The following is a 25395-nucleotide window of genomic DNA, read 5'->3' as shown; positions in this document are numbered from 1 at the left end:
GCTCATCCACACAGAAAGGCTAAAGAAATCTTACAGATGATCCCTGGGTTGCATTGCATTCCTTACTCTTTTAGAAAGCTTTCAGGAATGTGAATTTTATTTGTATATATATAAATGATATATATATATTTGCATGTGTATATATAAATTATATATATACACACACACACATATATATGCATGTATATATAGGTATATGTGTGTGTGTGTATGCATGTATATATAGGTATATATATGTGTGTGCATGTATATATAGATATGTGTGTGTATCTATTTTTCTATATATCTATATATATCTATATAAACACACACACATATACATATATATGTATATATATTCTCCAGTGCATCTTCTGACCAGTACAGCGATGTCTGGGATGTTCAATACTCCAGTACAACTCATTCCTTTTTCCTATGCTCACTTCTTTAACTCCTCTGAAGCTATTTCTGATTCCAAGTTCAACTTTACCAGAATCTCAGGCTTTCAAAAAGCCAATTCTTAAAAAGCTAATTAATTCCCCATAGGCTTTTTTCTTTTTTGACTTAGTAAATATTTCTGAGATTGGTTTTTGTATAATCAGTGTTAGCAGCTCATTAAAATGCACAGTATGTGCATCATTTTGAATGTGACATGGCTCAGCATGGACGCTCAAGCTGCTTAAGAGACAGAAAATAAAAAGATGAGGATAAAGCGAAGGCAAAAACCCAGCATTTGCTATAAGCTGACACCACAGTTAAGAATTTAAGACAGGGCAAGGAGCCTTCAACCCTGCTATTAGGCAACACACTGATCATTCTCCCCATCCTGTATGTTTTCCAAAGAGATTCCTTTTACAGAGGGTTTTAAGGTGTTAAAAAAAAAAAAAAACCCTACTATCAGGTAATTGACTATGTTTTTCACTCTATGTAAGATGAAGTTTATTCTTGAATTAATAATGAATAAAATAATTTAAAAGGCCTTCACTGCATACAGCCAGAAATAAATAAGGCCTTTAATTGGGACATTTTATTTTCCATTAAAACAAACACACACCTTTTTAAAAGTGCATGCTATTGAGCAACGCAGCATTCAAATGCTAATGTGCCAGGTGCCCGTGTAAGACGACAGACAGATGGATTATATTCTAGACATTTTCTTATAATAAGAAGATATTCATTCACCTAATAATATTTCCTGAGTCTCTTTTATGTTTGATAGCTGTAGAAAACATGAAGATTAGAAATTTTACTTTGGGTCACAACGAGAAAACACAAGAAGGGCTCATTCAGCAGTAGAAGGCTGCAAAAAATGACGTCCCGTTTTCATTAGCCTTATTTCAGTTAGTGTGTGTTTTGTATTGGATAAAATACACCTCCATTTGTTTATGGACAAATTATAACGACTGACATACTAGTAAAATGATAACAATGCTAAATTGTAAACTAATTAGTAAATGTGTATACAGTAATTTCTTTAAGCATGTTATAATCACAAGCTGTTAGTTAAGACACCTCCGAGCATCAGAATTGACACTGCAAGCTTCCCCTCACCTGCATACATAAGAACAGCAGTACATCTAAGGTTAATTGAAATAAAATGAATAAATAAATAAAAAGATCAAAGCAAGGTGCCTCATTACAACTGCGTAAGTATGCACCAGCTGCATGGTTTAAGGGTCAAAGAGAACCAGCAGATGGCAACTGCCCCACAACACTGCAAGGCCTAACTCTTATAAATGGAAATAAGTCTTAGTGCCCACATTAGAATTTAAATTAAATTAAATGTTGACTGAGAAGAACTTGCTGTCAGTTTCAGGGTGGAAAGCTTCAATTACCAAAGAAACAGGAGTCCTTGACAATAACATCATACTTTCACCTTCAGAAAAAAAAAGCCACGATATGGAGATAAGAGCAAGGGGTGAACTTTTTGTCAGAAAAGAAGAGTCGAATACATTTTCATGTATGAGAATGAATTCCCACAGCTACGGTAAGCCAACGAGCTTTTCTTCAACCAATAACGAAGAGTTGAAGGGCTAAACAGCGAAGGTACTTGTGTTCTTCTGCTGATGCAGGGAATTTTGAACTCACCCCGGCAGAAGGGTCGGTCAGCGCTGCTAACGCAAAGATGCCACCCCGAGCCAGCAGGCAGGGCGAGCAGCGAGGCCCTTGGGGACGCAGCCCCGCTCGCTCCCGCCGGGGCGCCCGGCCTCCCCTGGCGAGACACCGACGCGGAGCCCCGCGGGCCTTCGCTCTGCCGGGGCGGACCTTCCCCACCCTGCCTTCTTCTTGTCGCTTCCAGCAGCCGTCAAAAGGGCGATTCAAACAGTGGCTGCCAAGTTTAATGCCAGAGCATATGAAGTCACATCAGCTGCACCAGGACCCTCTTTGGATGTATTCTGAGAAGGCTGAACTGCTTCCGTTCTTTCACTGTTCACACCTTTCCTTTCCTTCACAAATCTACCATTGACAACAGTCCCACTTCGAGCGGGAGACTGCTAGAGAGACCCACACAAGTCCCTTCCAGCTGGCATTTCTGTGATTTTATGAATTCACACCTTAGAACAGGGGGAAAAAAAAAAAAAAAAAAAAAAAAACCACCTTGCCTGGTCCAGGACACTGAGGACCTCTGCAATTTTCCAAACAGATGTGTAGGAAACGGATTCTCATTTATATCTTGTTTATATCTATATCTTGTTGGATTCTTGAGTATTCTGCAACTTGCCCTACAATACACACTTGCTCCAAATGTGTGAACAGTATTGCTGGAGAGTTTGAGATACATCCAAAAGTAACAGTTGTTCTTCACTTGAAATTCTTCACTGCAGAGAAGTTTAGAATGATATGAAATTATCACCACCACACACTGGTCCTTGAGTCCACTGAATGGTTTCCTCTTTACAATCTCATTCTGCTCAGAAAAATAACACCTAAGATAACATCTTTGGTGTTTCCTGCTAATTCTTCTCAATGAATTTCAAATCCAAATTAACTCTGGCAATTGGAGAAAGATTTGTCTAACCAACAATGCTGAAAGTTCAACTTGCTATACAAAAAAAAAAAAAAAAACTAAGAAAGCTTTTATGCTACATCTATCATTACTGAAACTGAGATTTAAGGATCAAAAACTTAGTCGACAGCTTAGCTGCTTGGTGATGTATGAGGGAACCAGAGTTCTCTTTTTGCTAGATATATCAGCTTACAAGACCTAAAAGGAATAGAGTTTCCTCTGAAGAGCTGAATGAATAAACATTAGGAATAGAAGACAGTAAGGTGTGGAGGTTAAGACTGCAGGTATTTTCTGCAAAATGAAATTCAGCTTTTCTTATATTACTTCTACACTGAAGTCAATTCCTCTTTTTCTCTGTGTAATTGTTAAATCAACAGTTTAAATCTTCCCTTCTGTGAAAAACTAGTTAACGTTTTATTAAGTGGCATCATGGAGAAACCTAAGATATTATAAAACAGAAAATATCTATTCATCTTTAGTGAGCTTTGTATGACATAGTAAACTGTTATTTCTATTAAGTTGTAGACAATTACCCCGTGCATGACATCTGAGTTATACAGACTGATGGGATGTTTCAGATTTCAGTCCATACTTTTTTTACCTACTACTGGAATTGTGATAGCCAAAGGTCAAGGCGGACAGTCCATATCTTCCATTAAGGGAGAGTAAACAGGAGGTCTCCGACACTACCTCTAAAAATGCATTTGCTGGCAGAGCTGAAATGCAAGCAATTCAGAGAAATGCAATTTCCGGCAGTAGTCTGAGGGTAGAGGGCTAATGACAGTGTATTAGCTTGGGTTTGTAAAATGTAAAGAAAAAACATTCATCTTAGTCCCATTTCAAAAAAATATTTAAACAAGTATGTTATCTTTTTAGTGAACAGGAATTAAGTATGTGCTTAATATTAAGCTAGGGCTGAAGTAGTGTGCTGAACTGGGACTGTCATCTTAACTGGTATAGGTTCCCCATTTGCTTTGAACAACCACTGTTGGCTGCAACGAAAAATGGTTGGCACATGATTGAAAATAATGAAGAGCAAAGAAATAAGTGACTGAAAACTTGAGATACAGTACAAGTCAGAATTTGCAGAGGCGATGAAATTACAGAACCTGAGTCAGGTGGATGATAGAATTAGTGTGGAAAATATTATTAGCGTGAAAGGTATTAATAGAGGATATGCAAAGAGGCTCTTCTCTCAGCACTTCTGTTACTGAAGCAGAAAATAAAGTTGCCTATGTTCCTGTGAAGAAAAATATTCTCATAATGCTGTGGCTCTAGCCTTGGCAGTAGGACTATAGGAGCAATATTCAATGGTCGTCCCATCTCTCACCCCACAATGCATTTGCAAATGCACAGGTCTCCTTGCAGGAAGAATGGTGCTTGCACTCTCATTGTAAACCCTTTTTCAAGGTCTCTAATAATATTTCTTCCTCTGCTCCTTTTAATGAACGGTAATAAAGAAGACTTGATTATAAGCCTTTCATCATTTTAGGACTAGGGGCTTTAGCTTTCTGACCTACTTTCCTTGCCAATGAAATTCCATTTTTAGCTGCAACTCAAGGTCTGAATGTTACCCAAATTCAGACCATCTGTTTTAACAGCCTACAGGCTGAGAAGTTGATCCAAGCCAGGAAGAATAAATGGAACCAGTGTGTGCATATATTAAGCATTCTCAGCCCTCAGTGTATAAAATAACTTACTCAGTTTATTTCTGAGTCTACATAAACATTCCTGTTTCTTTAGGCAGCGCATGCTGTTATTTTAAGAAATATTTATGGTACCAGTTGCTATCAGAGGCCTTCAGTTAAGTCACCTTTCTTTAAAAGTGTAGGAATGACTAGACTGCAACTGGCCCTGAGTCCACTTCATCCCCTAATTTGGCATTGGTGAGGGTTTGTACAGGCTGCCCAAAAGAAGTGCAACTCCCCCCCCTCTCATGACAAGTCATTAGGGAACAACCTACCTCTCTTTCTAATTCTTACTGTTAGAGAAGCAGGAGACTTTGCATCTCCTCAGAGTCATTATTTCTAATCCTGTGACGTAAGTGCACGCTCTCAGTGTTTATAAAAGCACATCTGACTAGTCATTTCTTGACTCTCTAGCAAGTTCTCCGCAGTATCTTGAAACAGTGGGTTCCATGAACTAACTTCTTGCTCTGTAAAAAAAATCCCTTTCTCTCTCACTTTTAAATGTCCTATCTCTCTATTTCATTGCACACTCGCTTTTGCTAATATGAGAAAAAGGCCTAACAGCATCAGCCCTTCCTTCTGGATTTCAGAAAAAATTCTCAGTCCTTTTGTTACATAAAACTCATTAACATATATGAAATTATAAAACTGAACAAAATCAAAAATCAAACATCAATGTTACCTGGAAAATCACTACTAAGTAACTGCTGACCATAGCTTTTCAAAAAATCAAAGCATCTGAGCACCAAAGATAAGCTTCTGTTGCTGGCATTGATATACATCTACTACACCCATCCCCTCGCAGCTTGGCTGATGGATGAATTTCAACAGAATATCTAGGGAGGATGAGTGCGTCCATGTAAACATTAACAAATAAAATATGATGGGGAAAAGGAAAACAGTATTGCAAAACCAAGCCCAACATTGCAGAAGTTGAATACCCAGCTGGGGAGCTGCCCAGCTCAAAACAAGGCAGAAAGTAAGTATATTTAATGTAAAAGAATCCTAGCATGAAATAGGCTCTGCACTTCCCTGGACACAGCCGATTTGCAGTTTAAGTTTGTCATTTGACAGCCTCTTTATAGATTCTTTTGCTTCAAAGCCATTATGGATCGTTTACAGCACGCTCTTTCAGAAGGCACACGACACTCCTCCCAGGTCAAGTTTCTCAGGCATTCATGAGGGCATCACATTCTTTCTAAGATCTGTATATTTAAAAAGGTGACGTAACATACCAAACCATCCTTACGGACTTGGATTACTTAGTCTGTGTTTGCAAAACTCTTCCAAAAAATCTACTGTATTTTCAAAATATCATGCCAGCATTGTCTAATTAAACCCAAAAATACTTGTCTGGGACAGCTATGAAAATACCTTGATCTCCCTAACAAACATGGAAAAACCAGAGAGAAAGTGGAGAGAAAGTCTTTCCTGAGGCCATAAATCACATCTTTGACAAAGTAAGCTTTCAGAATTGAGGAATGCTCCATCTTTAATTCCATATCATATGTCTGCATTCAATCCATTAGACAATACTATTTCCTCAGTAGCTCCAGACCTCCCTCTGCCTTCCCAGAACACATGAATAAAATAAATCACACGTGAAAGTTCGTATGCCTCTGCTGAAGAAGGCAACAGCATCTACTGAATACCTGGAGGTAACAATATGTGACAGGATAAAACCCAAATGGGGAGGAAAATGGCACAGACGAGCAGCGACCAGCTGTGTTCCACAGGGGGCGAGATGTGTTGATGGGGTAAGTCCAGCGAGGCTGATGAAACAGGTAATGTGGCAGAGGGACCGTGAATAAAATCCTAAAGAAAAGAACTAACTATCCCCAGTCCATTTGTCATGTGCAAGTACAAGAAACGAATGAGTAATACTTGCCTTTGTTTTCATTGTATTATTGGAAGTGACACGATCATTATTTCACTGGAGGTTCAAAGAAACATTAGCATGATTACATTGGACTTGTCCCTATTAAATGGAGGGACAGTAGCTCCTCTGAGCTGTCATATGCAACATACACAGCCTTGCAATGCAGCTGAAACACTCTGGTTGAATTTTAGACTTTCTTTTTCCTTTGTGCAAATCAAAACACAGCATAGTGATTTACTACAGTATAAAAAAAGGATATCTTGCACCTGGAAAGCTACGTGCTAATTCCATACTTTATTCTGTCTCTTTCGTGCAAAAGGCTTTCAAAATCATATTCTATTGTACAGTACATAATGTTATTGTTTTCTCCTTATTGTCCTAAAAGCAGAAGCTTAAAGGCTGGAGGGAAATCTTCTTTTGACTCTACCGTGCTGGGCAAAAGGTTCGAGAGATAAAGAAACTCTCAAAGAGCTGTTAATGCCAGCATGAGGCAGTAATACTAAATCATCTGAAGTAACATTGTTTCTGTTTCCATCCTCCATTAGATATTTCAGTTTTTATATGCTGTGTGTGAAAACCACAAGGTTTTGCATCACTAAGCAGGAAATGTCTCTTGACTACTTAAATGTAGCTGATTAGAAAAGGCATGGTCCTCTTACGACCATTTGAATCCAAGAACCCGGCGCCCTCGAGTTCTCGTGTTGGCTCTGTGACATTAAGCAAATCATCTCAGCATATAGGATCACTTTCAATACTCCCTCAGTAGTGTGTTATTCCATGGGGATTTACTGCTCTCCCTTGAGCTAGCTCTGGGAAAGGGAAAGGTGTTGGACCTGACTCTCTGCGCTTGTTCACTGTGGTCCTCACTTTGTCCAAATACTTAAAGCCAAACAGGGAGCGAAGCCTTTTCTCTGGATTGTAAGAATCATTCTAGAGAATTTAAGAGCAGGGTTATGGTCTGCATTTAACTGTAGTGCAGGCTTTTAAAATAGTTATTATTTACATAGCACTTGTAAGGCTATAAGCGACTTTTTCTTTAAAGCTTGGAGGATTCAGAATTAATGTTTCTCTGACTGAAAAATATAAACTGCATGACCATGATTTCCTTTGAAAAGACACTTCCTTTTTGATCCACAGTGCAGCACCTCCAGCCTTGGCCCAGCTGAGGCCCAGAGGCTGTTAATTATTAAACAGTGATAGGATGTTATGCCATTCCCAGGAAAATCCGAGGGTCTTTTATTGATAAGGAAGGTGCTGGGATACAAGTTTATCAATTATCAATTGCACTCTCATCTCCTCTGCACCTAGAGAAAACAATGGAGACAACAATTGTGCAATAATTATAATATATGAATCTCAAACCCCTCCCCAGGTGCCTGCATTATATTGGCACTGGCTGAAAAGTTGGCACATAGAAAGGCTGCTGGAAAAGAGCATCCTCTGCAAAGCCCAGTCTCTGTCCCTAGACAGTTGTCATTGCTGTAGCACCTCTTAATAATCCTGTACTATAGGATCTTTCAGCTTTCTTACTACAATTCAGTATTTGTAGGGTTGTGAATGTTGCACAGAGAGACAGGACCATCAGAAACGCTGCCGAGAGTCTATTTTTAGAATGAGTCATTTGATGAGCTCCTCAACACTTTATTTATTGCTGTCTCCAGCTGGAGGAGCTAAGCAACGTCCAGACACCTCTACTGCTAAAACCAGAAATCAGAAGCAGTGACCTCTATTTGATAAAATTTTCTGTACTGACAGAGAGAGAAAAACAACATCACATTATGCTGTCAAGACTAATAGCTGCTAATTAGGGTGAATGACATACGACCCCTTTTATAGCCAAAGATGAAAGATGTCCTAGTACAAGTTAAAAAATGTTTAAATTCTGCATTCACAGCCTTTTCAAGCCTAAAGAATGACTACTTAAGGGTAATTTCCTTTTTTATTTGTTTGTATCTGGTGTGTTTTTTTCAGGCTTTACATGAACTTTAGATTATTTGCACAGTGGCTACGAGTTGCAGCGTTCACAGTATTTCCTTGGTAGGAAACTGGGCTCTGAAGGGACATCAGGAGAAGAAGAGGGGAGAAACCACATCTATGTCATTTTAAATGTGCAATAAACTCGTAAAGGCTCCCGAGCCAGTGCATAAGGCACTGAAGGGACTACGACAGTCAGGGCAGGTATGATTCCCCCTGAAGGTTGTATGTCTTCACATGCACCAATATGTGCTGCTTTTGTCCGGTAGCAGGTACATCTCACGAAATACAGCAAGTAAGTGGAACAATGAATTCAGCAACTGAAAACTGGCTGAATCTGCTGCCATCTAACTGGATTGCTGGCAAAATAAATATAAAATATGTTTATCTCTAGGCATGTTCCACATCTAAACCAGCCAACTCTCAGCATTTCTCTCTCGACATTCCTGGAGCCACATGCAGGCTGTCTTTACTCCAGATTTCTATACAACTACCTTAAGTTATTAATATTTGTACTGCAGTAACACTTGGGGGTCACTGTGCTGGGTGTTGAATATATTCAGAACACAAGACAGGTCTTGCTCTAAAGGGCTTATCACTGTTTTAACCAAGCAGACAAAGAGTAAGTAATCGATTGCCATTTCATAAATGGGGAACCGAGGTACAGAAAGCTGATATGATTTACTAATGGTCACATAAAAATTCTGTGGTAGACCCAAGTCATCAGCCCATGTCTATAGACCTTTAAATTCAAAAGAAGACCTGCTCCATCTATGACACTAATTCTCTATGTGACCATGCTGAATTCACAACCCTGTTCTTTGTATTACAGCCTCAAACATACTGTTAGACCCTCTGAATGTTAATCTTCATCTAACTCTTATCTTCTTGATGCTCTAATGAGATTATTGATGAATTACTTAAAATGCACTTTCTGTAGAGGAAAAATTTTAGGTGATAAGTTGCCTTTTGCTAAACAAATTAATGGGATGATCAGGTTCTCTCGTTCCAGTCTGAAAAAAAAGATTTGGGTTTAAAATTTCCAATTAGTACTAACCAAAATACAGTATTTGAGATTATTCGGCACTGCATCTCTTATGCTCTGTGGCCATTAGTACCTTTCGGTACCATTTGGGACAAAAACAAGTTGTCACTTCAGCAATTAATATTACAGTAGCCACATATGTCAATGTAGGAGTAGAACAATTATAACGTTATAGGTTCAGCCCAAAGCCCGTCAAAGTCAAAATCATTAGTTTCTCATTAAGTGCAAGAGGCTAAAGACTACCATTTAAACACCGACACACACACCTTTCTTGAAGCTGAACTGGAAATTTTGGCTTGAGCAGACACCATCTTCATTAAACTGGTACCTCATTTAAAGGGGACAGAGGGCTCGGGTGACTAAAATTCCTTTACAAGGGAATGGGTTAAGCACAAAGTATAGAGCAAGTTTCCAAATAATGTCACTTTGAGTCCACTTTGTCATTTGTTCCTCTACTAACAACTGGCCCCCACTGCTGTGGCAGATGAGTTTATGTGGACATTTATCCTCATGTCTGTTCACAGGCCACAGTTGTTCTAGCATCAAAATTAGTGCAGCACAAAGACAAAATGTCTTCTTCCAGCCATAGTGCAATGTACCAGGTTCTTCTTTCACTGGTGTAATTAGCTGACTAGTATTCATAAGAGTAACTTGGCAGTTTGAAATCCCCCCAGGTAGATCACACAATGACACATATTTTATTTTATTGACATCTTTAATCCTTGTCTTCAGCAGATCTTAATGACCATCTGCGTTTGAGACAAGGGTTAGAGCCCCATCAAGGCTTGATGTCTCTATTGGACATTAAAGCTATCCAAAGGAACTTGTGAAGGCTTTACTTTTTCATGTGGATTGAATCAACTTGTTCCAGGCCCACAGACTGCTCAGAATCTGATGCCAAAAGGTAGAAGTGGGCAAGAAAAATATTAAACACTTTTTGATTATAGAGAATGCTTTCCGGTGGACTTAATTTCAGAGATTTTAATTGAACAGATGAGGGCGTGGGCATAACATAATACAGAATTATCCAAGATTGAGACTAGACCAAGAAAGATTAAATCAAGGACGTTATGAAGTTTCCAACATTCAAGACCTTTGGCCTGTCCCACCAGTATAGATTAGCCAATGCTGGAGGGGATACAAAGCATTACAATTTGCGGCTAGCCCACCCAGAAATAATGCTGCTCACCACTGAGGAGCATGTGCATATCATGCTGCTCCCCCCAGTCTATTCCTGAGACCATTCATCAGCCCCTGCCCCTGTTAGTGCCTCATTAAGCACCACAGTGTCCCCTTTATTTTGCACCAGATGCTTTGAGAGGACTGTGGAAAATGTAGAAGCATAGCATGAGTATTTCCAAAAGCAAAAAGCCAACCAATATATGAAATTTTAGAAACTTCCTCTTAAGGCCTGTGTTAGAGGCTGCACCACATGTGCAGCTTCCCTAAGAACACAAGCCCTACCTGTTTTTAATAAAAGAATAGATCACAGATGTCATGCCCATACAGCGCTTATACAGAGTTAGGTTGAGTGATATTGTAGGAGGTTTTGCAGACTCATAGGTACCATACATATTAACCTTAGTCCCAAAGCTATGCGGTTTTGCTATGGAGACCATAATGTATTCATTGTTGTCTGAAGGAGTAGGGAACACCCGTTTACAATAGACATTTAGTAAGGATTTTGCTTCTGCAGAGTTTTGAATAGAGTAATAAGATGTCAGTATTGTGTGGAATACCCAAGGTGCCATCGCTAAATTGCAGCATAAAACCAAGTCTTGGACAAAGTGGTCACTGACAACTGTATAATGCTTTTCTACAGGATGTAATGCAAATAATTGTACTGCCTGGCCGAATTCCAGCTCAAGAGATTTTTTTCTTCTCCTAAATTCCTCTATCACTCTTATGTGGAGACATAGCCAGCCAGGGTCCCAGACTTTCTATCTTGAGCCTTCTGCAAATATTAAATGTGTATGAAATAAAAATACACCGATTTTTAAGGGCACCATTCCATCACCACTGTTTACTGTACGTAACCCTGTGTTGTCTTCAGGAGCTTTGTTCGCCTCATTTAGACATTTCAGTTGCTATGGGGTTTCTGAGCCTTCAGAGATTTCAAATCAGAGCTCAGGCTTCTCACAGCCCTCTGAAGTCTTGTAACTTGCAGAGCAGCTATTGCAACATATCTTAACGTTTAAATAGTGATTCATTGCTGGCTGTCTCATGGAACAAGCTTATCAGTCCATAACTGCAACCTGAACTGCCCCCATTTCCTTTAGGGCCCACCTTACCTCCTAGAGGAACACAAATTATACCAAATGCACGATGTCCTGGCTGTTTAATCCATGCCTCTAAGTAACGCATGCTGTATCATTAATATGCACTCTATGTCATTGCCCCAAAGCATGAGTGCTGGACATAATGCTCTACAAAAAGCACGTACAGGTTTGAATCATTCCGAACAAAAACTCTACATTCATATCAGGGCGATAGGAGAAACTGGCACAGCAAAAACAAAATGGTACAAAAGGAAGACTCCCCATTTCCCCTCCAGGGTAAGACACTGTACAATGAAAGGAACCATGTGAATTCTCTGTGCACACACTTAACTTTCACTAAACATAAAAAGATTCATCAAGAATGAGTTAAAGCACAGTCACTGCACCAGCTTCCCTAAATGGCTTTGCCTGGAATCTTCCCAAGAACTGCTGTTCCTTGTGCTAAAGAAACGCAGTTCAGGTCTGAACACTGTCACTGGTTTGTATTTCAGTTTGTTCTTCTTCCCACATGCTTAAAGTAAGACCTCCAGGAGATACCGATACAGAGAAAAAATTGCCCTTCAGTCATTAGATTAACCTACACGCTCTGCAGTGTGCACATCTAACAGTCCCCAGAGCTAAACTGGGTATCCCAGTGGTATCAAAAGGGACACACACCTAGAAGAAACCCAGAACTTTAGAAGTATGAATGAATTTTTCTTTTTAAGACTAGATCATCTAAAAATGGTTCAAGTTTCACTGAAGCTTAGCTGGATTTTACTCTGATCAAAAAGCAAGGACTTTTTCAAATATCTTTATCATTTCATATTGCAGTTCAGTGCCCAATAATACCAGCAAACAGGGCTGCAAGTGCCTGAAATACCACGTAAACCCAGAGGACTGAATTCAAGATTCTCTCCACAGATAATTCTGCAGTAGACTCACAGGAGTCAGTGCTGGAGTAGAAATTGTAGGTCTCGTTCCTGAGCAGCCTGCTTCAGCCAGTGCAAAATTTCTCGTCACGGTTATCTCGTAATGGTTTTGCAAATCAAGTTCTACATCTCTCCAGCAAAATCCCTCTTGAAACTCTAAGATAGTATGATCTTTTCTTATGGTGTTTTAAAACACTTTTTCTGAAGTCCCAAGTAACAAGGTGACTCTTAGTCTGTGTGTAAGAACCAAAGTCATCACGACAGACTGAGCCAGACAGTTGTTATACTTTCTACAAATGCACAGAAGGGCTCACTACTCCAGGTCACTGACATCATGTTTGAGGCATATGATTAATTTTCAGCCCTTTTGTGTTAAGGGGCAGCAAGGGAAAAATGAAAAAGAATTTTTTTAGAACAGTGTTAAATGAGGCAGAAGAGCTTGTCACTTAACAAGAGCTTTTCAACTAGCTTTGCATAAGGCAACATCTAGAAAGCAAACAGACGTGAAGAGCGTTTTATTGGTTCGAGACATTCCAAGGGGTCTTAGTGCACTGATTGTAGACGAATGCAGGCGCAGGATTTTGCGTGCGAGAATCAAGCTTTACTTGGGGATGCTACAAAAAAACAAAACAATCAGAAAAATGAAAATGCCAAAGAAAAGCTGTCACTTAGCCTGAAACTGAGCCTTTCTTGGGACACAAATGAGTGTGATAGCCCAGAGAAAATCTTATCATAATCTTTTATCCAGTTATTTGGCCGTAACATCTAGCCACCTAGCCTAGAAGGAAAGCACATGAGAGACTCCCCAGAGTAACCTGTTATGTGTAATGTGTAAAGAGTAATGTTTTTATTCAGAAATTCTCACACCAGTGAGTTCTCGGATAGGGGAAAGAAGTTCAGATGATTAAAAAAAATGTTTGGCAATATTTGATTTTACCCTTGGATGGAAATTACGCTTAGCTCAACTCTACTCCCATGATAGCTCTTTGTTTGTCGTAAGCAGACATCAAAGCTAAAAATAAATTCCCAACTGTAAACCATTTTACTCTTCAGTATTTGCTCATTAAACACAAGAATATCCCAAAGAAGAACACAGAAACTCCAAATACCATCTGATAATAACTAGAAGTCTCTCCGGATTTCAAGTACCCTGGACAAGGGACTTCCTTAGGTCCAGACTTTAATTTTAGCATCATTTCTCTCTGTCTACTACAAAAATTCTGCAGGCTGCAGTGTCCAGGTCCTCTCTTCTACTCCAGGGTGTAGCCAAGTCACATAAACCGGCTTGTATTAGAGTTTCACAGGGCAGAACACGTCCTCCTGAGTCACAGAGGCACTTTGGGAATTCACATATTCCAGTGGTTTGTACACAGTCATTTCAACATCACAGCTTTTTAAAAAAAATGCGCTGTTATTTGTCTGCTTGCTTTTCCCTTTCCTCCAGCTCAAAATTACTTCAATGAATAGTGATACTAATATACATTTCCACACAAGAATGTAATAAATGGCTCGCTGAAACAATGCCTGTAAATTCAGTCAGCGGCTGTGCTAATCATGTTCCTACCATACTCCAGGGGCATTAAGTACAAACAAGCTTTTCGTTACGTGATCAGAACACACTCCAGTCCGCATCCAGCTTTCTGGATGGGTTTTTGGTTGTCAACCATTTGCAGAAGAAAGCACTGAAGTCATTTCTAGAGGGCAAACTGCAGGGGAGAATGAAGCTCCTAGGGAGCTTACCACTGCATCTGCCGAACACACGGCAGCAGCATTTGCATTACCAACATCTGGTGCCTGACTGGAATTCGGACTCCTGATAAGTTGTGCTGTGATACGGGGGAATCATGAGTGATGGTGCAGTCAATTAGAATTAAGAGGTCCAGTCATCTGGGATGCAATATGGGGACTGTACATCAGAATCCAAAATCCCAATTACCTGCACTACGACACAGCACTGAGCGAGCCGATGCTGTCAATCACACGCCTGAGTCCCAAAGCAGTTTCAGTACCGTATGCTCCATTACGGGGTTACAGCCATCCCTAGCGCACTGGTGAGTAGCCCCGTAAGACAAGGCATGTAGGATGTTTTTACGGAAGGACAGTGTTAAAGCTTAAGTATAAAACTGCTGCAGAAAGCTTTTGTAATATGCAAAGTAAAAACACAAACAACAAATAAGCACTCAACAGAGTAGCAATTTCTGTCATGTGGAATCTAAGGGAGCTAAACCAACATGAGTTTCCATCTGCATAAAATGGATTATTTCATCTCTGAGTCTACTGGTATTATCTAACATACAAATTACAATTGTTAATGAAAAGATTGCTGGGTAGAATTCAGTACGGAGGTTTGCCTGAACATTTTTCAGCTGGTCTCACATTCCCGAGAATTCACCCCTTAGTGAATTCAGACCTTGAACGAATCCAAAATTTCTGAATGTACAGATGGGAAGGAAACTGCTTTGTTTTGAAACAGAATTGTAAATCAGTCTTCATTTGCAGATGGATACAAGGGGACTTGGAAAATATATGAACCTGGTCACAAGCAGCCATACAGTTTTAGGTTTGTTAGAGCTCATCTGCATAGAGAGGGAAGTACTAGATGAGTGAGGGTGTGAATTTAAAATGCTCACCAGCTGCCTTAACTGACACATCTGTGCTGCAACAAGAGCGCCTTTCTTTGGTTTAGCTTAATTCATTGCCAAAGTGCTGGTGTAATTTGTCATCTTTACAATGAAAGCACCACGTGAGTTGCTGTTTATATGGCAGATTTCTAAACTTTCCTGTCTGACCCGGACACTGATTTTGCTGCTCACTCAGGGAACTTGAACAGGCTTTTGGTGCCTTTGCACTTGTCTGAAGGAGGGGCTTCTCTTTTTTTCTTTTCCCCCTCTAGTTACGGTGACATGGTGCCCAAGACAATTGCTGGGAAGATATTTGGCTCCATCTGCTCCCTGAGCGGGGTGCTGGTCATCGCTCTGCCGGTTCCTGTCATCGTTTCCAACTTCAGCCGCATTTACCACCAGAACCAGAGAGCGGACAAGCGCAGAGCTCAGAAGGTAAGCCAGCCCCGCGCAGGGCCGCCGCGTGGCCTCCTCTCCCCAAGGCTCCGCCAGCGCTCGTCACTGCAGGGCGCGTGACGCATCAGTCACCACGGGAGCCTCTTCATGGAGGGCAGCCCGCCATCACCTGTCCACGTACCTGCATCCGTGCACAGTAACATTTACCCACACTGAACTATCTGCGCCCATACAGGCATAAGCTAGTTCACTTGCAGTATCCGGCGTACTGCCGTATCTTAAATGACAGAAGCACTGGGGCTTTTATTGCTCGCCTTGTCTACGCACCAGACCAAAATAAACACACAACCATGTACCCTGATATCATTACCAGGAACCACTTATCCTTCTGGCTGCATGGTTCCTCTGTCATCTCACTACCCTAAAGTTTTGGAAACACCCATCCAGATACATATACTTATGTACACATACCCCCTCAAAGCTGTTGACTATAATATAGACAAAACACTGGGAACATGCAACAGCCTCTAGGAATTTCAGGGGATTGTTGAATATTCCAAAATCTGAACAGTTTTTACAAGTGTATATATATATACACACACATATATATATCCCATTCACTGGGCAAGTATAACAGATTTATTGTATCTCTACTTCAGCCTGCTAAATTACCCTAAAACCAGAATTGCAGAATCCGGTTTTTACAACTGCTGTAAACTAAAAGTTTTAAGGACTGTTTCTCCCTATGGAATGCTGTCTGCCAGGAATCCAAGGCTCAGGGGACCTGAGGGAGAACAGTAGTAGAAAGACGTGCTATTTCTGATTCAGGCAGGCATCTGGGCCATGCCTACCTTTTGCATCGCAGGAAGCTGACAGCAGAGAGTTGAGATACAAAACCTACAAAACCACAAAATTTGGTAGTCAAAACACAGAAGCAGAGTAATAGATAGAATCATGCAGGAAGGGGCTGCAGTCATTGTGGGGTTTTACGCTTATATCTACATTCAGTTTGGCACTATACATGTAAAACTTAAACTGCAATAATTTTGGGGAGGTGTTTTTGAGGGAGAGTTGTTTGATCTGGTTAGTCATACAACATAATATAGATTAAAAAAAACCTAAAGATATTATAATGGAAGTCCACTCAGTAATACACACTGCTCAGTCAGAAGCTGGAGAGTGGGAAACTGGTATGGATCATTAAATTCATTTAATAAATTTAAATGATTTACAGAGTGGTTTGCCTAACATGAGGCTGCACCCCAGCATAACGTGTACTGCCACCCGGATTTAACTTGTAACAGGAACGGGCTAAGTGTCAGCGTGCAGGAAGGTCTGAGGTAGTCAGGCAGGGGTTAGCAGATCCTGTACATTAATAATGGTCTAGCCAAGACAACTAACGTACATCATCTCTTGAATGCATCTAGCACTGCAAGGGTGCAGCTGTACTTTGCTGTTAGGGAATGCTAAATAATGTTCTCTTGTGCAAGTCTGAAAGTACAATAAAAGTGGTGGTTTGAATGCTGTATGTATTGATCCTCAAGGTGCAAAAGTCAGTAACTGACCGTGTTGTAGTAAGCGTCAACAGCACCCAGAGTCCTTCTTGTCTTCTACAGAACAGATGGAACAAAGCTAACATGCATTAAGAGTATATGTTGCTGTGTCCAAGTGACAGCCACTGCAGGAAGAGCTATAATGAGTAGAATTTCTCCTGCATTAGCAAGCAAAGAGCAACATATTAATAAAAACAAGCTTTATGAATGCATAAGGAAAAGGCAAAATACAAAGCAATTAATAAAATGTAGGCAGAACAGTAGGTAAAACATAAACATGCACATGCTCCAGCAGCAGACTTGCAATCAGAGATGATTTTAGAAAAGATCTGGAACTTCTAATATTCAAGGAATGTTAAAGTAATATAAAAATCACTGCTATGTGAAAAGAAGAGATAGGAATCTATGGCTGGATTTTTGCAGATAGGAAGCAACTGATGAAGAAATTCAGTAGCAACTGGATGTCTCAGCCCTCCCAAATTCTTAGTCCTACTTATTCCAAACTCCAGATCATGACAAAGACACGCTGCAGAGGCTGTTTGGAAAGTTCCTTTCTGTAAGGTTGTCCTAAATCCTTTCTGTCAAAAGGTCACCAGATGTTCCATCACACTATCTGCCTTCTCTCATGTGCAAAGAAATATACATATATATATATATATGTGAATTTGTAAAGCTGCTTCCTGTGTTGTACCTGCTGTGCTCCTAACTTTCCAGTTTCCAGCTATGTCAGTCCTTTCACCAGCACTTACAATCACTTTTAAACACAAAAATCCCTTGAAACAATTCAAACACAGACAGCCCTCTCCATCAGAACATTGGTCACACAAATGCAATTCCATGGGTAATGGACAGGACTGTATTATAAGCATTATAGCAATATTATATTTCTTCTGCGTTAATAGCTAATTTAACATTAACTCATTAACATTAACTTGTGCTCTCCATCCTGTCTGCATTTAGAAACTTAAATTTCAAACCTTGGAGCACAATGTAACATGCAACAAAACTTCAACCAATTAACAACCGATTTCTCAGTGGAATGAACTTCTAAGTCATTGCAGTAACTTCTAAGGAACTATAAGCACAATTCACTCATCGCTAATCAGCAACATCTCTTGCATGTTCACACATTTAATTTAAGAAAAACAAACCAACAGAAAAAAGACCTCCCAATTGCCTTCATTTAAAACAATTTTTGAAATCAAGTATTAACTAAAATGAAGTGTTTTAAAAGAGAAATATGCACTTAGAAGTCTGTTTTAAAAGGGGCCAGTGCACAATAGCCCATTTATATAATTGAAGGTTTTGAGGGGGAGCACTTTTCTACTGAAATGGTGCATAAACACAAGAGAGAACGTGCTTTACAGAATAGTCAAAGAAGCAAATAAATAGGCGAGACAGATTCAAACAAGGTTTGTGCATAACCGTGGACTGAGATGCAAAGAAACTCCAGAACTGGACCCAGATGTGTGCTTTAAGAAGAGGCTGTCCTGTCCTGGCAGCCAGTGTTCTGAAGTTTCTTGCTGTGATTCACTTTTACCTTTATTTCTTGGACCACGATCCACTTGGTGACAAGGAAATATACCATGATCCTTGATGCTAATATGATTGATCGCAGCTTTTATAAGGTTTGCTGTATTGACACACATACTGTATAATTCCTCCCTTCCCCATTTGAATTTCTAATTCCCTTGATATTGGATGAATTTCTGGGCTAAGAAAGTTTTCTCAAGTCAGGAGTGTGAGTAATTCTCACATGCTCATCACTGCATGAATACTAAACAGAACAAGAGAGAGAGAGAGAGAGAGAGAGAGAGGGAGAGAGAAGTACATTAATGATGGTCTCTCTGGAGAAGGTCAGGATGTATACAGGGGAGTTAAGAATCTACTTTGAATGACATACTCTCCAGTGCACTGAATTCCTTCTTCAGGAATAGCGTAAATCTTAGTAATTGTTAAATCTTTGCCCCCATCTAATTGAAGATACAGACATTTGCGTTGGTATTTCCAAAAGGCGGGAATAAAGCTCTTTGCACTCTCCCAGTCCTTCAATACCTAGAAGAGTCCACCAGTATCAGCTCCTTATAGGTATACAAGACACAGCTTCATTGAAATAACACATATGTCTTTCCAAAGTGTCTAGTGTGCTAAATAAATAGCTTCTCTTTTAATTGAAGAGTATTTTTTTAGTGTGTGCATTATTATAAATGCTTTAGAAGAAATTCAGTTTATTTCAAGAGTCATAACTACTATTTTATACAGTAGGTTTGAAGGTCAGAATCTAGACCATATTTATCTTTTGTTTATGAACTCATGCTGAAATTGTCCAATGAGAAATAATAAAGGCAAAAATAATGTAAGAGCGTTAAATGCCTGGACATGACACTCAAAGATGTAAAGGTAAGGAAAGGAGAGTCAGCAAACCTGGACTCTCCAGATTGGTATGAGTTTCTTAGAGGCTGCATTTCTTCAGAAAACAGGAAACCATTGCACAGCTCTGATGCTCCTCTGTGTTATTACATGCTCACTCTTAACCTTTTCTCACTGTTAAGGAGGCACTGGCTTAGGAGGGAAAGGTGTTTAAAGAGCATGAATAAAATACTGGGAGGTGTACCGACCAGCACCTATTATTTCAACTCACAGAGGAAAACCGCTCCTTAAAACGGAAAAAACTACCAGTGATTTAATCACCTTGAAGATAAATTATTCTTCTTCAAACCTGCATTGCAAGAGAATTAATTACAAGGAGATCTGGCAATCTTAATTCATTGTGCTGTGTCACCAAATTTTGTCCTCTGGCATGCAGCAAGGACCAGGTCAATCTGAATGGAAGATGAATTGATCATTTCTGACAAGATTCATTTTGGTAAAGTTGTTTTTTTCCAAAGACTTTTTTTCTTTTTGAGTGATGTGCTAAGAGCTGACCTCCCTGACATTGAAACAATGCTGTTCTTGAGTGAATGTCACAGCCTTTGGTTTTAAAACAGAATTTGACACTTAAAAGGCTTGACAGTAGAGTGACTCTCTAATTCAGACATGTGCTGGAGTCTCTCTCTTGCTGCGTTCAGTTTGCAGTATAGGTGCAAGGTGAGGAAGAGGGAGACAAGTATGTGATGCTGTCTCTGAGGCAGCAAGGATGCAGCCTGCAAGTGTTTCACCCCTCACTTTTCAGCCCTAGAAAGTAGAGGCAGCTGGTAATAGGTTCTGAACACGCTGCTCCTTTAAAAGCAGTAGAAACAATAAGACAGTATATTGCTTAGGAGTTAAGATTCTGTGCGAGTACAACACCGAGCTACAATGTTATTCCCACCCGAGCAGGGTAGGAGAGAAATGCATGGCTGAAAGATCATCAGATAATACAGTAGTGAAAAGAATGGACGTGGTCTTTGAGCTCAGTGCAATAAACCTCCCAGAAGAGCGGACTGCTTTCTCAAGGTTTCCTGGAGTGTTGTAGGTCTCTCGACTCTGTCGGACTAGTCAAAAATACTGTAAGAATCATTTTTCTGGAGTAATCTCTAGCTGGTGACAATGGCTACAAGCAGAGAACTATTTAAGACCAACATTAAAATTAAAGACCTTGTCTTTGCACAAGTATGTCAAACAATAACAAAACAAGGAAGAAAGAGGGGAGGAGAAAATATTAGACCTCTTAGTGGAACTATTTCTAGTCAGGTGTTTTTCAAAGTGTTACAGGATGCTTTCTTTGTCCTTAATCTCCCTGATACACTGACACTTGTCTTTGTACTACTTAGATTGTCCAGCTTTAAAAATAACCAACTCAGGTACCTCAGCTGGAAAGATTTCATGAAGGGCAACAAAGTTCATTTGTTCTGTTGGTCTTTTTATTACTGGAATAATGCTTCAGAAAAGACAACTATAGTCCCTTTAGTGGTGCAGAGCTGATGAAGAGAGTTGGAGGAGAAGATTCTGCTAGTAAGTGAGAGTTTCCAGCAAAGAACCAAACACCCAAATTCAGGCAAGGAAAGGACTACACAGGAAAAATTCATTTTGCAGAGCAGCTCTTACATAAAACTAACACAAGATGCTTTACAGGACTGAAGATCACAGGCTATCAAAGAGTATATGGTATAAACTAGGTGAAGCAGAGGAGTGGACACATTGCCTGATGGAGGAATTAAAGCATTCAATCACAGAACCAATAAGAGCAGGAGAAAGGAATGAAGGAGCAAGAGAGAAGCGGTATCTTTTCAGATGGACATCAATGAGAGGAAATAGATAGAGGAAGGTTACTGCAGACAGGAAGAACTACTCATGAGATGGTTGCACACAGGCAGCTATGACTCTGCAGACAGATGAAGAGGTAACTATGGAGATGCTTAAAAGGGGCTTAAGCCAAGGCAGGAAGAGTAAGAACACAAATGTCTTTCTGATTGTTCCATAAGAGGCATGTTAGAAACAGCCTGTTCCAGTCCAGCCGTCATCCACAGAGGCACAGGAAATAGGACTGCAGTCAGAGGAGTCAATGAAAAGGCAAGATGGGGATGAAGAGAATGCTTAATACTAGATTTATGGCATCATCTTACCCATGAGAAAGACTGCCCACACACCTGTCAATAACGAGGCCATTATAATAATTGATTTGCTACAAAGCAGGGGAGTCAGCTTTGAAATGTTCTGTTTTTCAGCTGACACCCCAAATTCTGGAGGTGGGTTAGTGAACTTTAGAATGTGGAACAGAATGGCCAGAAAAAGCTACTCTAGCAAAGCTGTGAGCTGTCTACGGAGAGCTCAGCAACAGAACATGACTCAGTTCCCAGCAGGGGATGGGGTTGGGAACTTAAGGAGAGAGAGAAACAATAAGGTTAAAACTGGAGCTGGCTGACATTTAAAAAACGTGGTTTTTTTCAACCACAATAAGTCTGTGTGGAATATGTTTTTGTTGTTGTTGATATTTAACAATTTGACAAGGAAAAAAGCTGCTGGTTTTTGAAGAGGGGAAAAAAAAAAGATTTCAGTTTTGCGGGGGTAGGTACCTCTTTTCTTTTCCTTCTCTTTTTCCTGTTTGCTGTTTGTCACATTCCCTAAAACAGTTCAGGGGAAAAAATAAACAAACCAGAAATCCTTCCTCTTTTTGTGTTGTATTATCCAGGAAAGCAAATGCCATTTTTAACCAGTTCAGCTAGTTCATATTCTCTGGGTCCCAAATTGCATAAGACAACTAGATGTCTCCAACCATCTTCTGAAAGGAAGGATCAAAATCAGTGAGCTACAGCTTATAGGTTCAGTCTCCAAAGCAAACCTATATATGTAAAATATTGAGCTGGTTGTCAATAGTGGCCCAATGCCCAATTAAAATAATTTCCACGCATATCCAGAAGCCGCTCTACATTTATTGCATGCCTTGAGGACCTTTCATATTCTCAGTCACAACCGGATAATAGTCTGTGATGCGTAAGAACCTGACTAATCCATCCTCGGGGTTGTCCCTTGGTCATCTCAGCAAGAGGGTCTCCCCTTTCCCCACCTGTTGGAAGTCCAAGCTGCATGTGGCAGGCTCTGTCCAGATGGCTCATTATGTAGCACAGTTGGTAGGATTTGTAATGGCTGATGTTGCTTGCTCCATCCCAGATGTCTAAACAAACATAATCTGAAACCGCCTTGTCAAGGAGACCTGCATGCAAAATGCTCAGCCAAAAACGTTGGGAAGCCTTCTACTACTTTGGAACTGGGTTCTAGTAATCAGATTCCTTTCCATTATCATTATTAACTAGTTATTTCACCATTGTGCCTATATAACGCAGAATTGAGTAGGCTGGGTGCAGTTTAGATTCCATGCAGTTCTCAATCTAAGTACAGAATACAGCTCAGCAACACCCCTGCACCAGCTGGAATACATGGTTATGTCTAGATTCAAGGATATGGATATATCCATTGGGTCAGGAAAAGCATAGCTTAAAGTGGGTGGAAGTGGTTATAAAGCTTATTGCTGTTACTAATTTGTACCATGACAGCGATTAACAGCCAAAGAGCAAGATTTGTCCCTGGTACATGTGGTGCTGGGATGGCAATTCAGGTCTCTCTGAGTCCTCTAATCACATATGTCAGAGAGATGGGAAAACTCCATAGTCTACCAGCAGATCTCTCCAGGGCCATTGCAAAATTTCACTGCTAACATACTCCCAGATGTCTTATACAGCCCAATTTGAAAAGTCTTGGAATCTCATTATTTCTCTCCTCCCACTCCACCCAGCAGCCACGGTCTGCGAAGTCTGACTCAGAACAAGTCTTTGTTATTCGAAGGTCATGAAAATCCAATCAAATAATAACTACTGATAACTTCAGCATCAGATCAGGCTCTAAACCAGCATGAGGCAGGACCTCTCTGGGCATGAATAGGAGCCTGCCTTCCTCTTTTGTATCCCTACTACAGCCATCCTCATTGTTTTGACAAGCGAGGATGTTTGTAGCAACATCAACCTTCCTACTTCCCCTCACCTTGACTCAGGTTTTCTCAAGCATAAAATTGGGATAAACCCTCTTCTTTTCCTGGCTCAGTGGCTTCTTGCAGAGTTAGTTCATGTACATGTACAAGGCTATAAAGTAAGACCATCTTTTGTTAATATTATTCATATCCAGGATTTTAAATTCATATGTGAGCCTTAGCACTAGCAATTTCTGCTCACTCACCAAACACAGCCGCAGAAATGACCGCATGTGTTTTTCCTGACCGGTCACTGGTAACAAGCAGAGCAACAGCAAATACTGGCAGAGAATTGTTCAAGAGCAAGCAAGGGAATCAAGAGCATGCATAAAACTTCCTGATAAGTTTTCCAAAAAAATGTATATGGGAAAAATCACACTCTGCTTGTGAGTACTCTGTAGGCAGAAAAAATAAATCAATCCATCAGGCAAATTGTTCCTTCAGAAATAGTTACTCTTTTCCTCTCTTTTTCAGGGCAACTCTTCTGTTTACTAATGCAGAGCACTGTCTGATGGTAATTTGAGCCACCTGTTCTCCATGTAAGGAACCATATAGACCAAACTCAGCATTAACTCTAAACAAATACAATAATAAAGTGCAATTCTACACATTGTCCACAAGCCCCAGTATGAAGCCACTAGTGCATTTCAGTCCACGTATGAAACATAGCTTCCTTAGCTATTGAGTCAGGACAACTAGGAGCCATTCCAGTAAGAATGCGTAACAATGCTGGAATGCAAAAACGAGGGCCAGAGACACAAGTAACCATGACAACTCTGGAGCTTTCTGCTGACAAATCAGGGAGCACTTTCAGTGCCCAATATAGTATGTGAGGCAGGTTTTTCCCTTGATAGTCACCAAATCAAGGCATGTAGTCAATGCTCTGTGGTTGTCATTGTAAGGACATGAGCTATGACATACATTCTTCTATGAGTCTTCACTTCTTATCAAAAATGATCATGGGATGGATTTGCGATGATCTTTTTTTTCAGAAGTCTCATGCAAGAGACTTGTCCCCAGAGACCCTAGGAACAAGAGGAACAACTAAGAGCAGCTTAAGTAAGATAGCTAATTGCACTGCACAACAACTTTATTGTTACCTAATGACTTCTGAACAGTCTTCATCTGCAGCAAGCAACACTTCTCTCAGTTAATGCTGGAAGGTTTAAGTACAGAGAAGTGAGATGGAGCATAGCTCCTGTCCTTACCCTGGCCTGAGTAACTGCTGCCTGCACCCATGCAAGGAAAGCTTAATGCTGCTCGCTCTACTTGCTGCCTGTGGGTGCCTGCAATGCTGAGACGCTGCATGCTCTAACTGCCAGTGAACAGGCAGGGAGGCAGAGAAACTGCCCCACTGTCTTCTCTCTTCCCTTTGGGCTTTGTTTTGATGAAGTATTCCACTGGGAAGAACGAAGGACGTATGTTTTACAAATTTGCTTAGCTTTTCTTAACTTTTATAAAAAAAGATTTTTTTGTGTGTTTTCACTATCTTTCCATGAAAGGTGTGAGCAGACTTTAGCACTATATGATGTGATTGCTTCCATTTTTTGTAACTAATCACAAGCCTGCATAAAACCAACACCATTAATTAGTGTTCGTGTATCAGGTCTAATAGGTAGGC

The 25395-nt window shown here is 40.2% G+C and overlaps 1 protein-coding gene across 1 annotated transcript in view; it reads left to right on the top strand.

Annotated features, from left to right (window-relative positions):
- KCND3 (potassium voltage-gated channel subfamily D member 3) overlaps nt 1-25395 on the top strand; it is a 138777-nt gene that overhangs the window by 92886 nt on the left and 20496 nt on the right. Inside the window, exon 2 of the mRNA XM_013943598.2 lies at nt 15656-15818. Coding sequence (XP_013799052.1) covers nt 15656-15818 — 163 coding nt within the window. The remainder of the gene's footprint in view (nt 1-15655; nt 15819-25395) is intronic.

This window comes from Apteryx mantelli, chromosome 25 (genome assembly GCF_036417845.1).
Source record: "Apteryx mantelli isolate bAptMan1 chromosome 25, bAptMan1.hap1, whole genome shotgun sequence".
NCBI lineage: Eukaryota > Metazoa > Chordata > Aves > Apterygiformes > Apterygidae > Apteryx > Apteryx mantelli.
Note: the sequence above shows the minus strand (reverse complement) of the source record. Positions and strands in the feature narration are given on the sequence as shown.